Source organism: Protopterus annectens, chromosome 8.part0, assembly GCF_019279795.1.
Source record: "Protopterus annectens isolate FY-2018-M chromosome 8.part0, PAN1.0, whole genome shotgun sequence".
In the NCBI taxonomy this organism is placed as follows: domain Eukaryota; kingdom Metazoa; phylum Chordata; order Ceratodontiformes; family Protopteridae; genus Protopterus; species Protopterus annectens.
The window spans coordinates 1915374482-1915393840 of NC_056741.1; the positions used below are offsets into that span (position 1 = coordinate 1915374482).

General features: G+C 40.6%; 1 protein-coding gene across 1 annotated transcript in view; it reads left to right on the plus strand.

Annotated features, from left to right (window-relative positions):
• The window catches only part of BBS2 (Bardet-Biedl syndrome 2), a 1992563-nt gene that overhangs the window by 1374263 nt on the left and 598941 nt on the right, over positions 1-19359 (plus strand). The window contains exon 11 of the mRNA XM_044079541.1: positions 18376-18547. Coding sequence (XP_043935476.1) covers positions 18376-18547 — 172 coding nt within the window. The remainder of the gene's footprint in view (positions 1-18375; positions 18548-19359) is intronic.

Below are 19359 nucleotides of genomic sequence, written 5' to 3' on the forward strand. Positions count from 1 at the left end.
ACAAGTGTTTTTGTAAGGAAACAGACTTATAAAATAAGATGAAATGATGAAAGCCACAAGCAATGCTAAATTTTTGCATTTGAAAAGATATTCGTGTTTTCCATGAGCAAATCTTTTCAGAGTGAGATGAGAAGTCTGCAGCTGAAGGCAGTTGGCAAGGGGAATTCTATACATTCTTTTCTGGGTGAAAGGTACAAAGATTCCTTCATGCATCTGCAAGGTTGTTAGCTGTTTTTTTTCCCTCATTGCTGACTACTTGTACATGGTGATGAGCTGTCTGCAGGTGCAAGCAATTAATCTCGGTAGTTCTAAGCATTCTTAGCTGAGGCAAAATTTAAAGGTAGAATGGCAAGTATTTCAATGAAAAATGTCTTTCTTTCGGCTTTTCCTGGTTAGGGGTCGCCACAGCGGAACTCCGGTCCGCTAGTGATTGGCAGTAGATTTTTTACAGGTGCCGAGGTGCCAGCTCGATGCCCAACCTTCAACGAAGGCACGCCCATTTACACATGTCTTTCGAAGGCCACTCGACCGCAGGGAGGACATGTAGACTCCACACAGTAGGCGCTCCAGCGGAGACTCGAACGGGAGAACCTCTTGCTGTGAGGCAACAATGCTACTGCTGCACCACCATGGCTTATTTCAGTGAAAAATAAAGTGTGATGATATGGGAAGTGATTAAGAGATAGTAGCCTCCCCAGCAGCCATAATATTTTAATGCATTTACTAAAACTAAATTGTGCACTGTTCTGTTTAAAGATTGCCAGTGCACTTTTTCTAATGGCTAAAAGCTAATGTTTTCTGAAAGCATGCAAGCTGTTTTTCACGTTTGGGAGGGGAATGAAGATAAGAAAACAACAGACAACAATCAATGTAAGTGGAAACACAAGTTGTAACATGTGCTTTAGTGTGGGTAACCTTAATTTTGCATTAAATAATGCCTATGGGTGTAGCTGTACTGTTCATATCTAGAGGGTTATGGTTCATTTGTTTAAAATGTACATAGTTTTTTGTGTGTGTGTGTGTGTGTGTGCGTGTGTGCGTGTTCTAATAGTGGATGAGGGTGTTCTGAAAATGTATTTATTTTTTTTGTTTGAGAGTGAGAGTTTTCATCAAAACAAAAAGTCTCAAAAATGTAATTATTATTTATTTATTTACAGGGTAATGTCCGACTGGGCAAAGTGCCCTTTTTCAGCGGAGACCTGGGGAGAAAAGCTCCAGAAACAGATATACAAATGCATATATAAAGCAGCATACAATATGATTATAAAATCATACAGAGATGCGTTAGCAATTTGCAGTAAAAACTTGCAAAGTAGTTTTTTTTCTACATTCCAGTGAGTGGTGGGAGTGTCCTCATCCAAAGGTTGAGGATGTTTGATGTGATGGGGGGACAGGTAAGTCAGGAGGAGAGCAGGAGCATATCTAGTGAGTTAAGAAATATTATTTTAGTCCCTGTTTAAAGTTTTGAGTGTGATCAATGGATAGAATAGGTTGTGGAAGAGAGTTCCAGTATTTGCAATTTTGTGACAGTATAAGGAGTCACCATGTGAGTTGTGTGACTTGTTTACTTTAAGTAGTACTTTGCTCACCTGAGAGAATTAAGGTTTTTATAGGGTTGAACAAGGTTAGATAGAGATGGGCAGTGATTAGGTTTATACATCACTGTATGGGCAATTAATAGTTGGTTTAATGTAAGTAAGTTTGGGAGTTCTAGCCAATTTAGTTGTAAGGCATTACAGTGATGAGCTTTTTGGGGCTGGTTAGCTGCAAATTTGGCTATCTTGTTACGTAGCATGATTCAAGGTTATTCACTTCTGTTTTTTGAAGGTTTGTAAATATTTGATAACAGTAGAGTAGTGAAGATAACAGGTGGGTTCTTGCTGTTGCAAGTCTACCATGATCTGTAAGAAAAGGTTTGACTCTATAGAGTGTACCAAGTTTTATATGGACCTTTTTAATTGTCTGTGCTATATGTTTGTCAGATTTCAATGCATTATTTATAGTAACTCTGAGCAGTTTAGTGTGTTCAATATGTTCTATTTTTGTGCTATTTGAGGAGAAGATAGAGAGAGGTGGATGATTAGATAGAGATAAAGGATTTGAAAATACCATAAGCTTAGTTTATTGGGATTTAGTATAAGTTGATCGGCAGCTAGATATCTTTCAATGTTGCTGTGGGCAGTCTGAGTTTTTGTTTGAAGTGCTATGATAGTAGGAGCAGAACAGGTAAGTGAGGAGTCATCTGCATATTGTATAATATTGTCAGGGTTAGTGGCTGTGGTAAGGTCATTGATAAAAATGGTAAAAAGTAGTAGCTTGAAAATTGATCCTTGGGGAACTCCTACAGAGATAGGAAGATGAGGGGAGAGTTTATTATTCCATAAGGTAGCCTATTGCCTGTTTGAGAGGTAGCTGTGGAACCAGCTTAGGGCTTCAGGGCAGAAGTTGTAAGTGACCAGTTTATGTAGGAGGATTTGATGGGATACGGTGTCATAGGCTTTTGACATGTCAAGAAAGGTTGTGGAGATAAGTTGGTTGTTTCTGAGGTGACTAATGGAGTTGGTAAAACTAATGAGGGCTGTACTAGTACTGTGTTTTGGTCGAAAACCATGTTGTGTATCAGATAAAAAGTTATTCTTTTGGAAGTAATCGATTGTGGATACACTTTTCTAGGATTTTAGCTAGGGGTGTGAGTATGGCTATAGGTCTGTAGTTAGTGGATACACTTTTCTAGGATTTTAGCTAGGGGTGAGAGTATGGCTATAGGTCTGTAGTTAGATGTATCTTTAGAGGCGTCTCCTTTATGAAGTGGAATAATGTGGGATATTTTCCAAAGGGTGGGTACGTGTTGTTCAGTGATAGAGCGGTTAATTAGGATGGATATAGGGTAGGCAATAGATGTGGCGGCTATTTTCAAAACGTCTCCAGGTAGTTGATCAGTAGCGAGGGAACATGGTTTTACTTTAGATAGTAGGCTTTGTAGCTTGTTTGGATGGGTTCAAATTTAAAGTAGGTATGTGGTAGAGTAGAGGGTGAGGGTATGGAAAGAGGAGAGTTTGTAGTGTTGTCTAATAGGGAGGTTATTGAGGTAATAAAGTGTGTATTAAATTGGGTGGCAATGGAGTCTGAAGTATTATTGGTTGTTAGGACTGGTGTAATGTGTTTTCCAGGATTTAGAAGGAGGTTGACGGATTGCAAAATCTTTGTGGATTTGTTTGATATTTTAGTTGGCAAGTTTGAAAGTATGATGTTAAGTTGTCCATTCTCACCTTCCTTCTTGCTGGATGGGTTCGGAGCTCCAACTCTGCCACTTCCTATAGCTTGAGAGCTCTTTACTGGCTCGAGGCTACCCCTTATCCCAGAATGCCCAGCGTCAGTTACCCAGATCTTGTTTGCCGCTTTAGCTGCGAGGTTGCGCCAGTACTGGCTCAGGTTTAGTATAACTTATTTCTCTATTTAAAGTTAAATAATTTATTTGAAAAATTGCTATATTTTTTCTCTGTTATAGTAGTTTGTAAGTTTATTTAGTTGTAAGCTCCTATCTTGTACCTTTGTTGTGTTTTTGTGTTGTGTTGGCCATCGCCCCTTAGTCACTAGGCCTTCTGTTGTTCCCTGAACTCATTTTAAGTTAGAGAATCCCCCCCCCACCTTAAGGACAGCCATTTAACTTAGAGGCTCCCCTTTAAGGTTTTTATTAATATAGTTTTTTATTATTGTAGTGTGCCTTTTTGTGGTACTTCCTTTTTTTCTAAAAATGTCCAAGGAAGTTAAAACCTCAGGGTTTAAAAAGTGTGACTCATGCTGCCAGAAGATTTTTCTGACAGATGGGCATACTAGTTGTGTGTACTGCTTGGGGGCTCTGCACTTGCAGGACTCTTGCTCTGTTTGTCATGCATTTAGTCCAAGGGTCCTGCAGGAGTGGAAAAACAAGCTAATCCTCCGTGGATTGTTGAAACAGGATTCTCCGGCTAAAGCATCTCAGCCAGTGAAATATTTTAAGTCAGTCAAGCATTGGCTCCATGTTCGGAACCAACCTGTGAGTTTGCCAAACCAAGTGTGTCGATGCCCTCTAGCACAGACGAGACTACTCCATTGGCTCCAACTGTTACCTCGGAGCCACAAATGAGCTAGGTTTCCTTCGTTGGAGCTGATTCGCTCGGTGCCACAATCACCCTTACTTCAGAGCAAAGCCATTCGTTGCTCATCTTCCCACTCCTCTCGATCCTCGAGGTTATCGGATCAGGACATGGAGAGAGTGGTTAGTAGGTTGCTGAAGTCACAGGCTCTTGCAAAAAGGCTTTGAACCCTCCTCAACAGGCCTCAGCTCCATCCTCTTCGATTTCGATTCCTCTGACTATGCTTAGTTTGGAGCCGGACTCCATGGACGTTCCGATAGTGGTTCCTTCGTCTCTGATCTCTTCGGCTCCAATGTTGCCTCCAATTACCTCGGCTTTTCCTTCCATCGAGGTATCTGGGCACCGAAGCTCTCTCGCCGGCTATGAGGGGGGAAGTGGCATTGGACCCTTGTCCGACCCCCATCTCCCTCTTGGAGCATCGGCTCCCACATTGACCTCTGAGCTGTCGCCCTTGGCGCAGAGTGGGATTCCTGTCTCTTCGGAGCCCTCTTTGTGTTGAGACTGTGATGCTTTCGAGGTCATGCAGAGAGTGCTGTCCCCACAGACTATCAGTCCCATTGGCTCCATCCCCTTCGGTGCCTGTGCCAACCTCTGCTCCTCCTCTAGCCCCAAAGCATAGGGAACCTATGCCCTAGGACACCCCATTGAGTGAACCCTCTTCTTCCGAAACCCCCCCAGAGCATTCTGAGCAGGCGTTCCAAAAGAAAAAGTGCAAGAGGAAACACCAAGACTCCCCTGAGTCTGTCACCTCAGATACAGACCTGGATGAATCGGAGGGGTCCCCAAGTTCCCCCTCTGAAGATGTTTCCTTTTCAGACATCCTCGAGATTCTTAGGCAGAGGCATAGCTGGACTTCCCTAGCCCCCTCCGATGATGTCTCTGTACCTGGACGCATTTGGTTCCTGACCTTCCACCTCCTGGGTGTCTCCACCTTTTGATCCACTCATGTCCATAGTGTCTTGAAAGGCTTGGTCAGCTCCAGATTCCATGGAACCTGTCCCAAGGAGACCTAATAAATTTATCACAGCTCCCCAAGACAAACAATATCTGACTAAAGGTGTCCCACTTGATGCCATGGTTGTAGCAGCAGCCACAAAGAGAGAGTTAGCTGAAACCCCCTCATCTGTCCATCCACTGAATAAAGACTCTCATATGATGGACAGATACGGGAAGTGAATGTTTTCATCAGCGACCTTCTCCCTGAACTATCTTTCCCATTTTACTAGACTTCAGAGGGATCTCCAAAAAGAGCTTGGAGATGCCCTACAAGATCCCACAGCTGAGGGAGCTTCAGCCAAGGTAGCTACCCAGCTGGTGACTTTAAATTCAGTAGTCATCTCCTCCATGAGGCTTATTTCATACGCAGCTGATGGAGCGAGCAGAGCTAAAGGAACAGGAGTGGCTATTAAGAGACATTCTTGGCTGCGGCTGTGTCAGTTTGTGGAACCTTTCAGAGTGTCCTTCACAGTACCCCCTTTGATGGCTAGTCTCTCTTTGGGCCTCAGGTGAAAGACATGCTTACTAGGTGCCAGCAGGAAGGCAAGACGCTTTCTGATGTGGGTGCCCGTTTTTCCACTCCTACCAGACCATACCTAAAGGGTCAGAAGGGTGGAAAGATGTGGTTTCGAAAATCCCAGGGACCCTTGCCTGATGCACATGGTGATTTTTCCCCCAGGGGCAGAGGGGGAAACAATATCAATAGCAGATGCCACCCTCGTGGCAGAGGGGGTCCACAAAATCAGGGTGATATAGATATACGTTCTGTTCCAACCTCTATCAACATCCCGGAAGGGATGCCCGACTGCTCTACTCTGGAGGCAGTCGGGGAATGCTTTCAATTGTACCCAATCGCCTGGCAAAATATTACAAAAGACCAATGGGTGTACTATCCATTATATCCCGAGGTTACAAGATTCCCTTCCATCAACCCCCTCTTGTTTCAAAAAATCCATCCCAGATGTTCTACCCAATCTAAGGGAGCAGGCAGTCACAGAAGTTTCAAGACTGCTAGAAAAAAGAGCCATCCAGGAAGTCCCCGCAGACCAAGTAGGATGCGGAACTTACTCAAGATTCTTTTTAGTGCCCAAAAAGATAGGGGACTGGAGACCAGTTCTGGATCTCAGCAGATTAAACAAATCTATACAAAAAGAAAAGTTCCGGATGGTAACACTGCAGTCTGTTCTCCCCTTTCTGGGTCAGGACAATTGGATGTGCTCCATAGATCTTCAGGACACGTACTATCATATAAAAATGGACAGACGGTCCAGATGATTTCTACGCTTCTGGCTAGGGGCCAGTCATTACCAATTCAATACCAATTATGAGAGGTACATCTCTTCTTAGGCCCCAGTGAGAGAGCCCCTTCCACTTTGGGATCTCAGTTTGGTTCTGGCCTCCTTGATACTGCCACCCTTTGAACCAGCAGCATCATGTTCTTTGAAATTTCTCTCTTGGAAAACTCTCTTCCTAGTTGCTATTACTTCTGCCAGACGTATTTCAGAGCTCCATGCCCTATGTATTCGCCCTCCATACCTGTTTTTTTTAAAAAGACAGAGTTTCTCTGAGAACCAACCCATCTTTTCTACCTAAAGTTTGTTCAGAACACAATTTGAATCAATCCATTGAACTTCCTGTCTTTTTCCCTAATCATTCCAACAAGGCAGAATACAGATTACACCAATTAGATGTGCATAGACAACTCTGTTTCTATCTCCATACAGCTAAAGAGTTGAGAAAATCAGATCAGTTGTTCCTTTAATTTGCTAACAACAAACAAGGCCTTCCAGTTTCTAAAGTAACCTTGTCAAAATGGTTATCAGACACCATTGCCTATACTTACCATTTGCGACAAAAAGATCTTCCAGCAAGACCCAAAGGTCATTCAACCAGGTCAGTAGCTACTTCGGTAGCTTTTCAATCTAGATTGCCCATAGATTCAATTTGTGCAGCAGCTACTTGGGCAGATCTTTGTACATTTATTTCTCATTACAAAGTAGATGTGGTCTCCCGGGGCAGGGCTTCCTTTGGTTCCACAGTTCTGAAGAGTCTGTTCCAATGAGCCACCCAGGATTGAGGTGCTAGGGATGCTGTCCCATCCAGCAAGAATGAAGGTGAGATTGGACACCTTAACATAAAGAAGTTATGTACCTACCATAACGTTTCATGTTAGTTGTCCTTCATCTCACCTTCCTTCTTGCGTCCCTCCCTCCTTCCCCCTTCCTCGAGGAGTGAGAGGAGTTTTTCAATGGTTCCACTGGCTAACTTGTTTTGTTAGTTGCTTTGCAAGCAAACCATGACAATTTACTGTATATCCAGGTTTAATAATAATGGATTATCTTCTATGATTATGTCTAGTGTGAGCTGTCTCAAACGAGATCTGGGTAGCTGACGCTGGGCATTCTGGGATAAGGGGTAGCCTCGAGCCAGTGAAGAGCTCTCGAGCTATAGAAAGTGGCAGAGTCGGAGCCAAGGATTGGCTCTGAACCCATCCAGCAAGATGGAAGGCAAAATGAAGGACAACTAACATGGAACATTATGGTAGGTACATAACTTCTTTTTTTTTGTCTATTTTGATTTGTTTCTTAGCATGATTTCTAAGTTGTTTGAAGGTGGTGAGATTAGCCTCACTTCTATTAGACAGATAGAGGGACTATGCTTTGTCTCTTTGCTTGAGTAATAATATTGTTTCTTTCTGGTTTTGGTGTGAATTTTTCTAAGTGGGGTAAGCTTATTTAAGGTTAGCAGGAAAATGTTATTAAAGTACTGAACTGCTTGGTCCAGTTGTAAGGTTTTTAGTGGTGCCCAGTTTTGTTGTTTTAAGAGAGTTTGAAAGATGGATAGAGAAAACTGTTTTTTTTTTATTTTGAGTGTAGCGGTAAGTGATATTACCACAAATGTTTGAGTTTTTTCTTATTAGGTATGCTGGGAGATGATCATCTAAAGTGTCAGTTAGGCAGCCAGCCAGCCTCATAGTTGATGTTAATTCTATTTGTTAGAATCCAATCAAGGGTGGAATGTCTATTTGTATGCTTATCTATGCGGGAAGGGTGGTGCATATTTTGGTGGAAATTGTATAGGTTTACAAAATTTGTTGGTGTATTGGAGGAGCAGGTGAGCCAGTCTAGGTTAAAGTCACCAAGTATTACTATTTCATGACTAAAGTTAGAGGAAGCCCATTCAAGTATATTTTCAATATTGTGTAGATTATTTGAAGGAGGGAGGTAGATAGCTAATATGATGATAGATTGTGTTGACTTATATTGAGCCTGGCAGCTAAAATTTCTGAACTAGGTGGTTTAGGTGGGATGGAGTTTAGTTTATTTTGAGGTTATCGTTGTATATGATAGCAATGCCCCCACCACGTTTTGATAATCTATCCTTTCTAATGATGCTATATCCATCAGGGGGTATTTCTTCTGATTTTATATTTGGCTCAAGTCAGGTTTCTGTTACAAAGGCTATGTCTGGGGTATAAAGGGCCATGGCTGCATGGAAGGGACTTTTCCTTGTAGCAATGTAGCATGTGTAAATATGTACATATAAGTTGTAGCTTTGCCCATCTGACACAGGAAAAGACTGTTGAGTTTTCTTTCTAAGCTGACTGTAGTACCAAGAATATAGTTTATTATGCTTTCTGTACATCTTATGGGGCATACTATATTGGGAAGACCAGTCGCTCATTTAGAGAGCGAGTACTTGTGTGGGATATCAGGAATAATAAAGAAACAAATGCTTTGGCTAAACATGTGGGGTCAAGTGATGAACAACATTTCACATTTTTTGCATTAGAAATTGTACCTGAGATTGTAAGGGGAGGTGATATTAAGGTTAAGATGGAATCATGTGAGCAAAAATGGATTTTGCTTTTTAGAGCAGACCATCCCCCTGGGATTAAATTATATGGTCTCGCTGATACCTTTTTTGAAACAGAGGCCTTTTAAGCATTAATATCTTTTAAGGTTTTTACCTATATATACTATTTATTTATTTTTATGTTTTGCATTTTTAGGTATATGCACATGTCTTAGAAGCTGTTACTTTGTGTTTTGACTAAGATATTATTCTTTGTTTTATTAATTAATTAATTAATTGTTTGTTAATGGTGATTGGTTAGTTTGAATATAAGTTGCGTTTTTTTGATTGTGATGTCTGATGAAGCTGTTCTAAAACCGTGAAAACGCTTACCACATTAAATTTCTTTTTTTTGTTCCTAAGTGTGTGTTGGTATTTCTGCCTACAGGAACACCACGTTGTAATTATATTTTGGATACTTGTCTTTACTTGTGTGGAGTTCCGTTTTTGTGATTTTTGCATTTTACTCTTTCATTGGACAGACAGTATATTTCACAGGAAAACGTGCATTTAACTGAAAGCTTCAACACATGTCCAATAACTATTTCAGGTCATGCGTCAATGCAGATTAAATTAAAAATGCAGGGTAATGAAGTGAAAATCAGACACTAGCACTTTACCACCTACCTATTAAAAAAAGAGAGAAATTCAAAAATTATTCAAAGCTTTTAGGGAGGATCGAATTTTCTTCAGAACTGATAGCTAGTGAGTGGGGTAAAATGAAGTTATGATTTACAAATCAGGTGGAAATAAAAGAGAAAGCGATATGGTTAATTAGTGATATGAATTATTTAATGGGGCTAACAAAAGTTAAAGTATTGCAAAGTAAGGGGAATTTCTTCGAACAAGAAGAGGAGCAACTGCAGAGTGCTGAAGAGAAAGTAAGGGAGTAGTTGCATAATGTGCATTAATTTAGAAAGATTGCTGTTAAGGAACTATTTTTGATAATTCCAGAACGCAAAGACTTTTAGCCCAAACTCTTAAGCAATGGAAAGTAGAAAAGGTTGTCGTAAAACTTGGGGAACCTGTGACAAGAAAAATGACCAGAAATCCTGTAGCGGTATTAGAGATAGTTTGAAAATGTTATGAACATTTGTATAAAGCAGAGGAACATGGAAACCAAGAAGGACCACAAATGGAAATATTTGTGGAAGACTTAATTATGCTAAAGTTAGAGGTAGATGAGGCTCAACAAATAGTAGTTCAGATTGGAGGAGGTGATATTCCTGTAGAGGTTAGGAGGGAAGAGAATTATAAAGCTTCAGAAAATGTTGTTTAATAGTATTTTAAAAGGAAGGGAAGCCCCAACATCTTGGAAGAAAGCTGTGGTGGCTATATTACCCAGAGAGGGTAAAGACGCATCAGACCGAGCTTCATATAGACCCATTTCAAATTTAAATCATGATTCTAAAGTGCCTATGTCTGTACTAACTAAAATAATGACAGACGTGTTTTCAAAACTGATAGATATGGATAAATGTGATTTTGAGGAAGGGAGGCAAACTTTTGACATTAATAGAACAATGATCGAGAGAGAAGCAGTGTGTAAGAAAATACTGCTGTTGGTGGGTCTTAATGCAAAGCAAGCATTCAAGAGATTAAGCTGAGATTTTATGAGTAGTGCAGTGGAAGTATTTTCATTCCCTGATACAATAAGATTAATTAGGAGGATATAAAGGATTGTAGACAAGAAGTAAAGTGGGAGGGTTCCTCTTCCCTAAGTTGTTTAAACAGAGGAACCAGGCAGTCGTGTCCTGTTTCCCCTTGTTGTTTGCTTTATATTTAGAGCCACTAGAAAAGAAAATAAGGGGCTCTGAAATTCAAAGATATAATTGGTATGATAATCTAGAAAGGTTGACTTTATTTGCAGGTGATATTATTTTGTACTTGGTAAATCTATAAAAAGACATTGGTGGTGTGGAACATTTTGAGACAGTTGCATATTTTGTCAAGATAGAACATTAATAAAGCTAAAACAAAGGCTATATCAGTAAATTATGCACCCAGACATGAATTGGTACAGCAATGCCCTTATTTATGGGAAATAATAAAATGAAGTATTTAGGCATATGGGTTAAAAAGGCTTCTGTTATGACACACAAGGATATGTGAGAAGAGATTAAACAAAAAATAATAGAAAAATTGAAAAACTAGAAGCTTTTGTTTATAGCTAGTAAAATACAAGCAGTGAAAACATTTTTAGTCCCTTTAAATTTATATACAAGTCAAGCATATTTTTATCAAACAGAGGAGAAGGTGTGGAGAATAATCAATAAAAAGTTGAAAGAATTTATCTTGGAGGGGGAAAGGGCAAGGGTTAAGTGGGACAAGCTGATCCTCCTGATTTAAAAGGATATTTTAGAGCTCTGCAGTTAAGGCTCATATACATAACACAAGCATAAGCTTATAATTCAAGTGGAAAGGAATGATGATGATGAAGCAGGGAAAAGTTCAAGAAATAAGGAAAGAGAGATGGGGATTTTGGATACAGATCCTTAAGAGAATAATAACTATACATAATATCATATTCATAAAGTTGAAGAAATATTTTAAGAATTAGGCCAACATAGGACTGGAGAAAGATTTTTGCCAATAGGTATTACTGCAAGTAGGTGTACAGAAAACAGGCAAGAGGAGGCTGGAATTTACTGGCGAAAACTAACAAAGGAACCAAAGTATTGGGAGCAAATGACTAGAGCGGGAAAGGTAATAGAGTGGGATTAGGCCAAGAAAAAGTGTAGATTGCAGGTTAGAGTCTGCCTACCCCACCATGGACTGATGTCAAAGTATAGGCAAAGAGGAAAGGCTAGGGGAGCCCCAAGTCAAAGACCAGCTTTGGCAGAGTTTTTAGTCAAATCTAGAACATAGGCTACTGTTAAAAGGGGTTAATTAGTAAAGCATATACAATATTATAGAATAATTGTAAGGCTCAATCAGACGGGGATAGAAGAGAATGGGAAGAGAGACTAGAAAATCAATTTACAAAGGAACAATGAGAGGATAAATGTATGGCTCCCAGCCATGCAACAGGGTCCAGAAGGTTTAAGATTTTTGCTTGGAATTGTTTGCATAGGTATTTTATACCTCAAGAAAGTGACAAATATTTTTTCCACTGCTAGATACTAAATGCTGGAGTTGGGAAGGGGAAGAACGGGGTAACTGGAAACATATGATCTGATGTCAGTTTTCATTTTGTGCTCAACTGATGGTTCGGATCCAATTCTTGGATCCAACTCGGCCATTACTAAATCTCGTGGTAACCAAAAAGCTCTCCACTTCTCCCTTACCCATAATGCACCAACCCTAAGCTACCTCAGATCTCATTTGCCTCTTTCCACGAAAGATGTGGTTGACCTACCTCTTGAGCTTTTTCAGATAAGTGATTATTCTCTTCTAAATCTCTATATTTTTCTAATATTTCTTATATTTTATATATTTCTTGTCCCTTAAATTATTCTACAGGGTGTACGCCTAAAATTACTATTGTTAGTAATTTCCTTTCCTTTCAACACTTGGTGTAGCCTTTTATTACCATTGCTGGTAGTGTTTTTTTCTACCTTCTGACTTTTTAAAAAAAGTGTTCTTTCTTAAATTTTCTTCTTTATATTTGCCTGTATTATGGCGGAAAAAGGCCCCACTGGGTTTTAAAAAGTGCGTTAAGTGTAGGCAAAAACTACCAATATCACATGCCCACACTATTTCTGTTTACTGCCTTGGGCCTTTACATCTTCAAGAGGATTGTTCCATCTGCCATGGTTTCTACCTTAGGGCGCTCATAGAAAGAATAAACTTAGATTGAAAGGCTTACTACATCTGCATTTGAAGAGGCAATATCTGGGGCTCTATCCCCCAACAATAAAAGTAAAGAGTTGAAGCCATCATCTCCAAAACCATCCACATTATCCATCCTGGTTTTGGAGCATCCCAGGAAAAGATATAAGCTGGATCCATAAGATCCAAAAGTACCTCACCCTCCGATCTGAAAAAGAAAAAAATTGATGGACCCAACTACCTCTGATCTGGCAAAAGAGCTATCAGATCCGACTGTCTCAAGCCTTATTTCTCTTCCCAGGACAAGATATCCACTGTCAGTTGATCTGGTGCCTTCAAGGATGCCCTTACCCTTTTCGGAGCATCACCAATCCAGGTACCCCTCTCTAGTTTTGACTCGTTCTTTCAGAAGTTTGACAGAGGAAGATGTGGAGAGAGTGTTGTGGAAGATCCTCTTGTTGCAGAGTCAGATGAGTGTCTTATCGATTCCTACAGTTTGGGTCAGGAGGTCTGTCCTTCAAATACTCCTCCACTTCAAGTTCCTCCTCTGATTCCTTCAACTGTTCCAGACTCCCTGGATCTGAGGCTTCCAGCTCCAACTGGCTCAGATCTGAAGACAACAATATCTTTAGATCTGAAGCTTACCCTGAGTGCTTCTGTTCAGTTGGATCTGGAGGGCTGTTGGAGCCGTACCTTCCCAGTTGGATCTGAGGTGTTGGGAGTTGACTCTGCAGTTACCAGAGCTGTCTCTGCACCTTGTAGCTTTGGCACTGGATAGTTCAGCTCCAGCTTCCTCCTCGGGGAGATTGCTTTTGGAACAGGAGAGGACAGCAGTCCAGAAGCATGTCTTTTCAGAGCAGAGGGTTTTTCTCTCTCAGGAGCGGTCAGTCTTTGAGGTTGTGAAGAGGTTTTTTCTGCCCTGGCAGAATGGATGGATCCAACCTCGTCGGATCTTCAACCTTCTACCTTGATATCTCTGCTCTTGGTGCCTCATCACTCTTTACCACAAGGACAGCCAGTCAGAGACCCCCAGGCTTCCCAGCAGGGTATTTCAGTTTCTTCCAATACCTCCCTGGAGCATCCTAATGAGGAGGTCCCTAGGAAGAAGTGCAAGAAGTATACGGACTTTGATGAAGGTGAAAGGTCCCCACGATTACCTCCTGAAGATGTCTCATTTGGAGACATCCTTGAGATCCTAAAACAGAGAGGTGGTTGGACACCCAGTAACCCTTCATCCAAGGAGTCTGTATTCATGGAGGCTTTCTATACTGGTCCATCTACCTCCTGGATTACTCCCTCCCACTTCAAAGCTTATTGAATTGCTCTCTCGATGGGTGCGGAAGGAACACGAGACAGTTGAATCCATACACAGAAGACTGGAAAGGTCCTGGCACCACCTTCAGTGAAGAAGTTTTGGGCTAAAGAGGTGCCCATTGATGCCATGGTTGTGGCAGCAGCCACTAAAAAACTTGCTGAAGACAGTTCCACTCTTCATCCCCCTAACAGGTAGTCTATGGTGATGGACAGGTTTGGGAAGCTTGTCTATGCATCAGCAACCTTTGCTCTAAGGTCACTAAATTATTTGGTACATTTCACAAGGTTACAGAGGCATTTGATTAAGGAACTGTCAAATACTGTCTCAGGATCCATTTCTGCAGAAGTCCAATCCGTGACTTCTCAGTTGGTTACCCTGAAATCTATTTCGAATTCATCCATGAGGCTTATTTCACATGTAGCCAAAGGAACCTCAAGGACAATGGGTTCAGGCATTTCCATTAGTGGACATGCCTGTATGTGCTTATGTGATTTTGCAGTGCCCTTCAAGTTTTCATTCTTCAATGCTCCTTTTGATGGCACGTCTTTGGCCCCAAAGTGAAGGACACCTTATCTAGGTGTGAGAAGGATGGAAAGCCCCTCTACAGTGGGTGTACATTTTTCTACTCCTCAAAAACCCTTTTCCAGGAATCAACAAGGTGGTTGGAAAATGCAGTTCAGGAAGTCTCAGTCTAATGGTCGACACTGCCCCCTGTGGCAGAGGAGGCTCACAAAACCAGCAGTCCAGAGATTCATTCTTGGGCAGACCCTACCGGCACTCCTGAAAGGAGGCCTGATTGTCTACCTTGGAGGCAGTCAGTAGTTGATTATCTCTGCACCAGAGAGCCTGGCTAGACACAAAAGATACTTGGGTGCAGAAGATTATATCCAGAGGCTATATCTGCCTCCAATCTCAAGAAACCTACTCAATGTTCCACCCAGTCAGAGGGAAGAAGCAGCAGTTCAAATACAACAGCGGCTAGAAAAAAGCCAGTCCAGGAGGACCTGCTAGACTGGATAGAATCCAGAACTTACTCAAGGTTCTTTTTAGTGGCAAAGAAAACAAGGGACTGGAGAACAGTCTTGTATCTCATCAGCTTGAACAAGTCAATTCAACATATCAAGTTTTGGATAGTCACGGTTCAGTCCATTCCCCCTTTTCGAGCTAGAATGACTGGATGTGCTCGATAGACCTACAGGATGTGTACTATCACATAAAGATCAACAGGTGATCCAGAAGGTATCTACGCTTCCGGCTAGAAACCAGTCACAACCAGTTTAGAGCTGTTCCCTTTGGTCTCACCACAGCCCCAGGGTGTTAACCAAATGCATGGCAGTAGTAGCAACTCACTTGAGACTGCAAGGATTCCAGGTGTTGCCATATCTAGACGACTGGCTCATTACCTCCATGACCAGGCATCAATTGATTAGGGCAAGAGATCAGGTTCTCCATACTTGTTCTCATCTGGGAATAACTGTAAACTATGACAAGTGTCAGCTGGAACCAGCTCAATTCATAGGAGCAGTTTTCAACAAAAACTCAATAGTTTCACTACCTCCCTCAAGAGTACAAACCATAAGATCACAGGTCAGAACAATAAGCTGCAGTACCAAGATTTCAGCCCACTTGATCCTTCAGGGTCCAGGATCAATGTCAGCGACAGTAACACTAGTACCTTCAGACAGATTTTATGTGAGAATTCTCCAATGGATGTTGGCACCCCAATGGTTGATATTTTACCAATCCTTGTCGACCCAAATACAGATCACTGACTTGCAAGAGAGATCTCAGGTGGTGGATTCAGTCAGATCAGGTTCCACTAGGCCGTCCATTCATCCTCCTTCAGCCCAAGGCCATAGTGACCACGGATGCTCCCCAGTTGGGCTGGGGGGTATTTTCTGGGGAAAACAGCCCAAGGCACTTGATCCCTCAAAGAGGCCAACTTTTGCATATCAGTGTCCTAGAGATGAGAGCAGTGCTTTTAGTGTTGCAGGCCTTCCAAGACATTCTCCCTTCGGGGATGATTACAGTTCAAATGGACATAGTCAGTAATCTGGTACATTAACAAATAGGGAGGGACCAGATTTTACCCTTGTGTTGAGAAGCACTCAGAGTTTGGCAATGGGCGAGCGCATCAAACCACTTTCTCATTGCAACGCACATTCTGGGGAAGTCCAATGTGATAGCAGACAAACTGAGCAGGTGCATTCTTCTACCTCACGAGTGGTCTCTCAACAAGAACATAACGAAAATTATTTTTTGTCAATGGGGCCAGCCTTGCTGTGATCTTTTTGCTTCTTCCTTAAATAGCAATTGCAGCAGCTACTTTGCCCTAATCCCCCACAGGGGAAATCAGGGAGGGATGCTCTACTTCACAATTGGCCCCCAGTGTACTTTATGCCTACCCACCAATCCCATTAATTCCAAAATTTCTGCAGAAAGCTGCCATGTTGCAGATCAAAGTCATCCTCATTTCACCTTACTGACCTCAACAGATTTGGTTTCCCTTCCTTTGGCCTCACTTACTTCACCAACCTTGGATTCTTGATCTGACTCCAGACCACCTGTTTCACTCGACAAGTATGATCCATCCTGACATATCAAACCTCAGTCTGATGGCCTGCTTTCTCCATTTCCATTAATAGCTAGACAACTGATGCTGTCTTCTTCTGTCCCACATATAAGCCTTCAACACAAAATCTTTATTCAGGTAAATGGAAAAGATTTGTTTACTGGGCAAAACAAAATCATTTTGAACCTTTTTCAGCTCAGATACATAACATACTTGAATTTTTAGCCCTACTTTTTAAAGAAGGGTCTAGTTCCTGTACCATTTAAGTTCATTTAGTAGCGAGATCATACTTTCACATTGAATTTGAAAATTTCTTAGTAGCCTCTTGTAAGTTGTGCAAAGCTTTCTTGTGAGGCACTCTCCTTTTGAGACTCTTGTTTAAGGGCCCTACTCCCCCAAGGGATCTCAACCTGGTACTGCAAGTGCTAATACATTCCCTCCTTTGAACCAACAGCTAAATGAGACTTTAAATATCTTTCTTGGAAAACTGTTTTTCCTAGTGGCCGTTACCTCTGCTAGATGAATTTCAGATATTCAAGCATTGTCTTCAAACCCTTTGTAATTAGTCTTTCACAAGGACAGAGTGAAACTATGAACAAATGCCTCCTTCCTACCCAAGTGGTGTCAAAATCTAATATCAGTTATGTACTTATCATAACGTTCCATCAGTGTTGTCCATTTTCGTTCTTCCTGAACTTCCCTCCCACCAACCCCCATCCTTTTATATTTACAAACTTATGGAAGAATGAGCTGTTAGAGGAACATCATTGTCCTTTATTCTGAGCTTTAGATATGGTTTTCTCCTAAACTGAGCATATGCAATTTTACATATCCTATATTAATGCATGTTAAACATTTCTTTTCTGATAAAAATCAGCAAACAAGATCTGAGGTAGCTTAGGGTTGGTGCATAATGGGCAAGGGAGGAACCCGAGAGCTTTTTGGTTACCATGTAGTTTGGTAACAATCAAGTCATATCTGAATATCGGATCTGAACCCATCAGTTGAGGAAGAATGAAAATGGACAACGCAAATGGAATGTTATGGTTAAGTACATAATATCTTTTTTGGGGAGTTTAATGAGTCTGCAGATTTTAAAAATTCCCTATAGAGTACTCAGTCAGAAATATTGGATGAGCAAATAGCTGTAACTAAGGAAATAATTATTTTGAGCTGGGGCACGGGATCAGAATTGCCTAGACTTAGTGTAATGCCTTATGTTTGAATCTGTTGGTTGTCAACAAAGCCGTTATTTGCAAATGGAAATCAAAGTCTAAAACTACTGTATTTGATGTAATAAATACTGTAAAAGTGATAAAATAACTGGAAGAGGAATATTTAGAAAAGGGAAGGAGTAAAATACGTAGAAGTAGAATTTGTGGGAGCAATACATGCAGAATAATGTTCAGGAGGAGGAGTGAGATTTAAAGGAGGGTAGGAATGGAATACTTTATGTAGTATTGGATTGATGACAGTTATTAAGGAAAGCATATGTGATATATAATGTAGGCAAATGGAAAATGTTAATATGGTTTGTAGTTTTCTTTTAATGTATGTGTATCTACGTCTTAAGTGATAATTTAATAAAACTGTTTAAAAATGCTGTTAAATATCATCTTCAACACTTCATTGAGACTCTTGGTTTCTTTGCTGTTTTAACTCTTTGCCCACTTTTGCTTTTTAATTCAACTTTGTTAACTCAGGTACTTCCAACTTTTTTCCCTGCACAGATACAATTATACGGGCAGTACTAATTTTTGCTGAAGGAATATTTGAAGGTGAAAGTCACGTTGTACATCCTTCTGTACAGAATCTCTCAGGTCATATTTGTGTCCCAATCAGTCCTCCAAAAGATGTTCCAGTGGATTTACACATCAAAGCTTTTGTAGGCTACAGAGGCAGGTAAGCTTATTTACTGGTACACTATCTAAATAAAATCAAAACTGTGTTATTTTTAGCAGTTTGAATTATGTTACAAATGGATATGCATGCCACTCAGGGGAGTAAGGGTACATGTTTTAAGATGATACAGGTTGTGTAACATCTAACAGTAGGATTTATTTGTTAACTTAGGAAGTGAAAGAGGGTACTCTTATCCAATGATACAAGGCAAGGATGTCCTCTTTCGCCATACCTATTTAATCTTTATCTAGAACCCCTTCTGTTTATTTCACAAAAAAACTTTCATCATATTCCCAGAATCCACAATACAAATCTTATATACTTGGCCTTTGCCGATGACTTAAATATATACTTCCAACTCCCCACTACTGACCTCCCAAAAATACTTAAAGCTATTGATGAGTTCTCGCTAGTTTCAAACTATAACTTAAATTTAAATAAGTCACACACATTTCCCCTCAATCCTATAGGTCATAAAGAATTGTACTTTCCCATGAGTGAGATCAAAATAAACTATCAGATAAAATATCTAGGAATACTATTTACTTCGGACTTCAAAGATATTATAAACAATAACCTCCTAAGTACATAGACTAGTATTCAAAATGATATTGATAGATGGAAGAACATCAATATGTCTCTACTGTCAAAAGCTAGTGTTGTCAAGATGAATTTTCTACCAAGAATACTCTTTCAATTGAATGCTACTTTTTCAAATATTCCCCAAAACTTCTTCCTTGCCATGGAAAATGCTATATCTTCTTATGGTATCCCAAATCTACCAGAATTAAATATGGAAAACTTGTACTCGC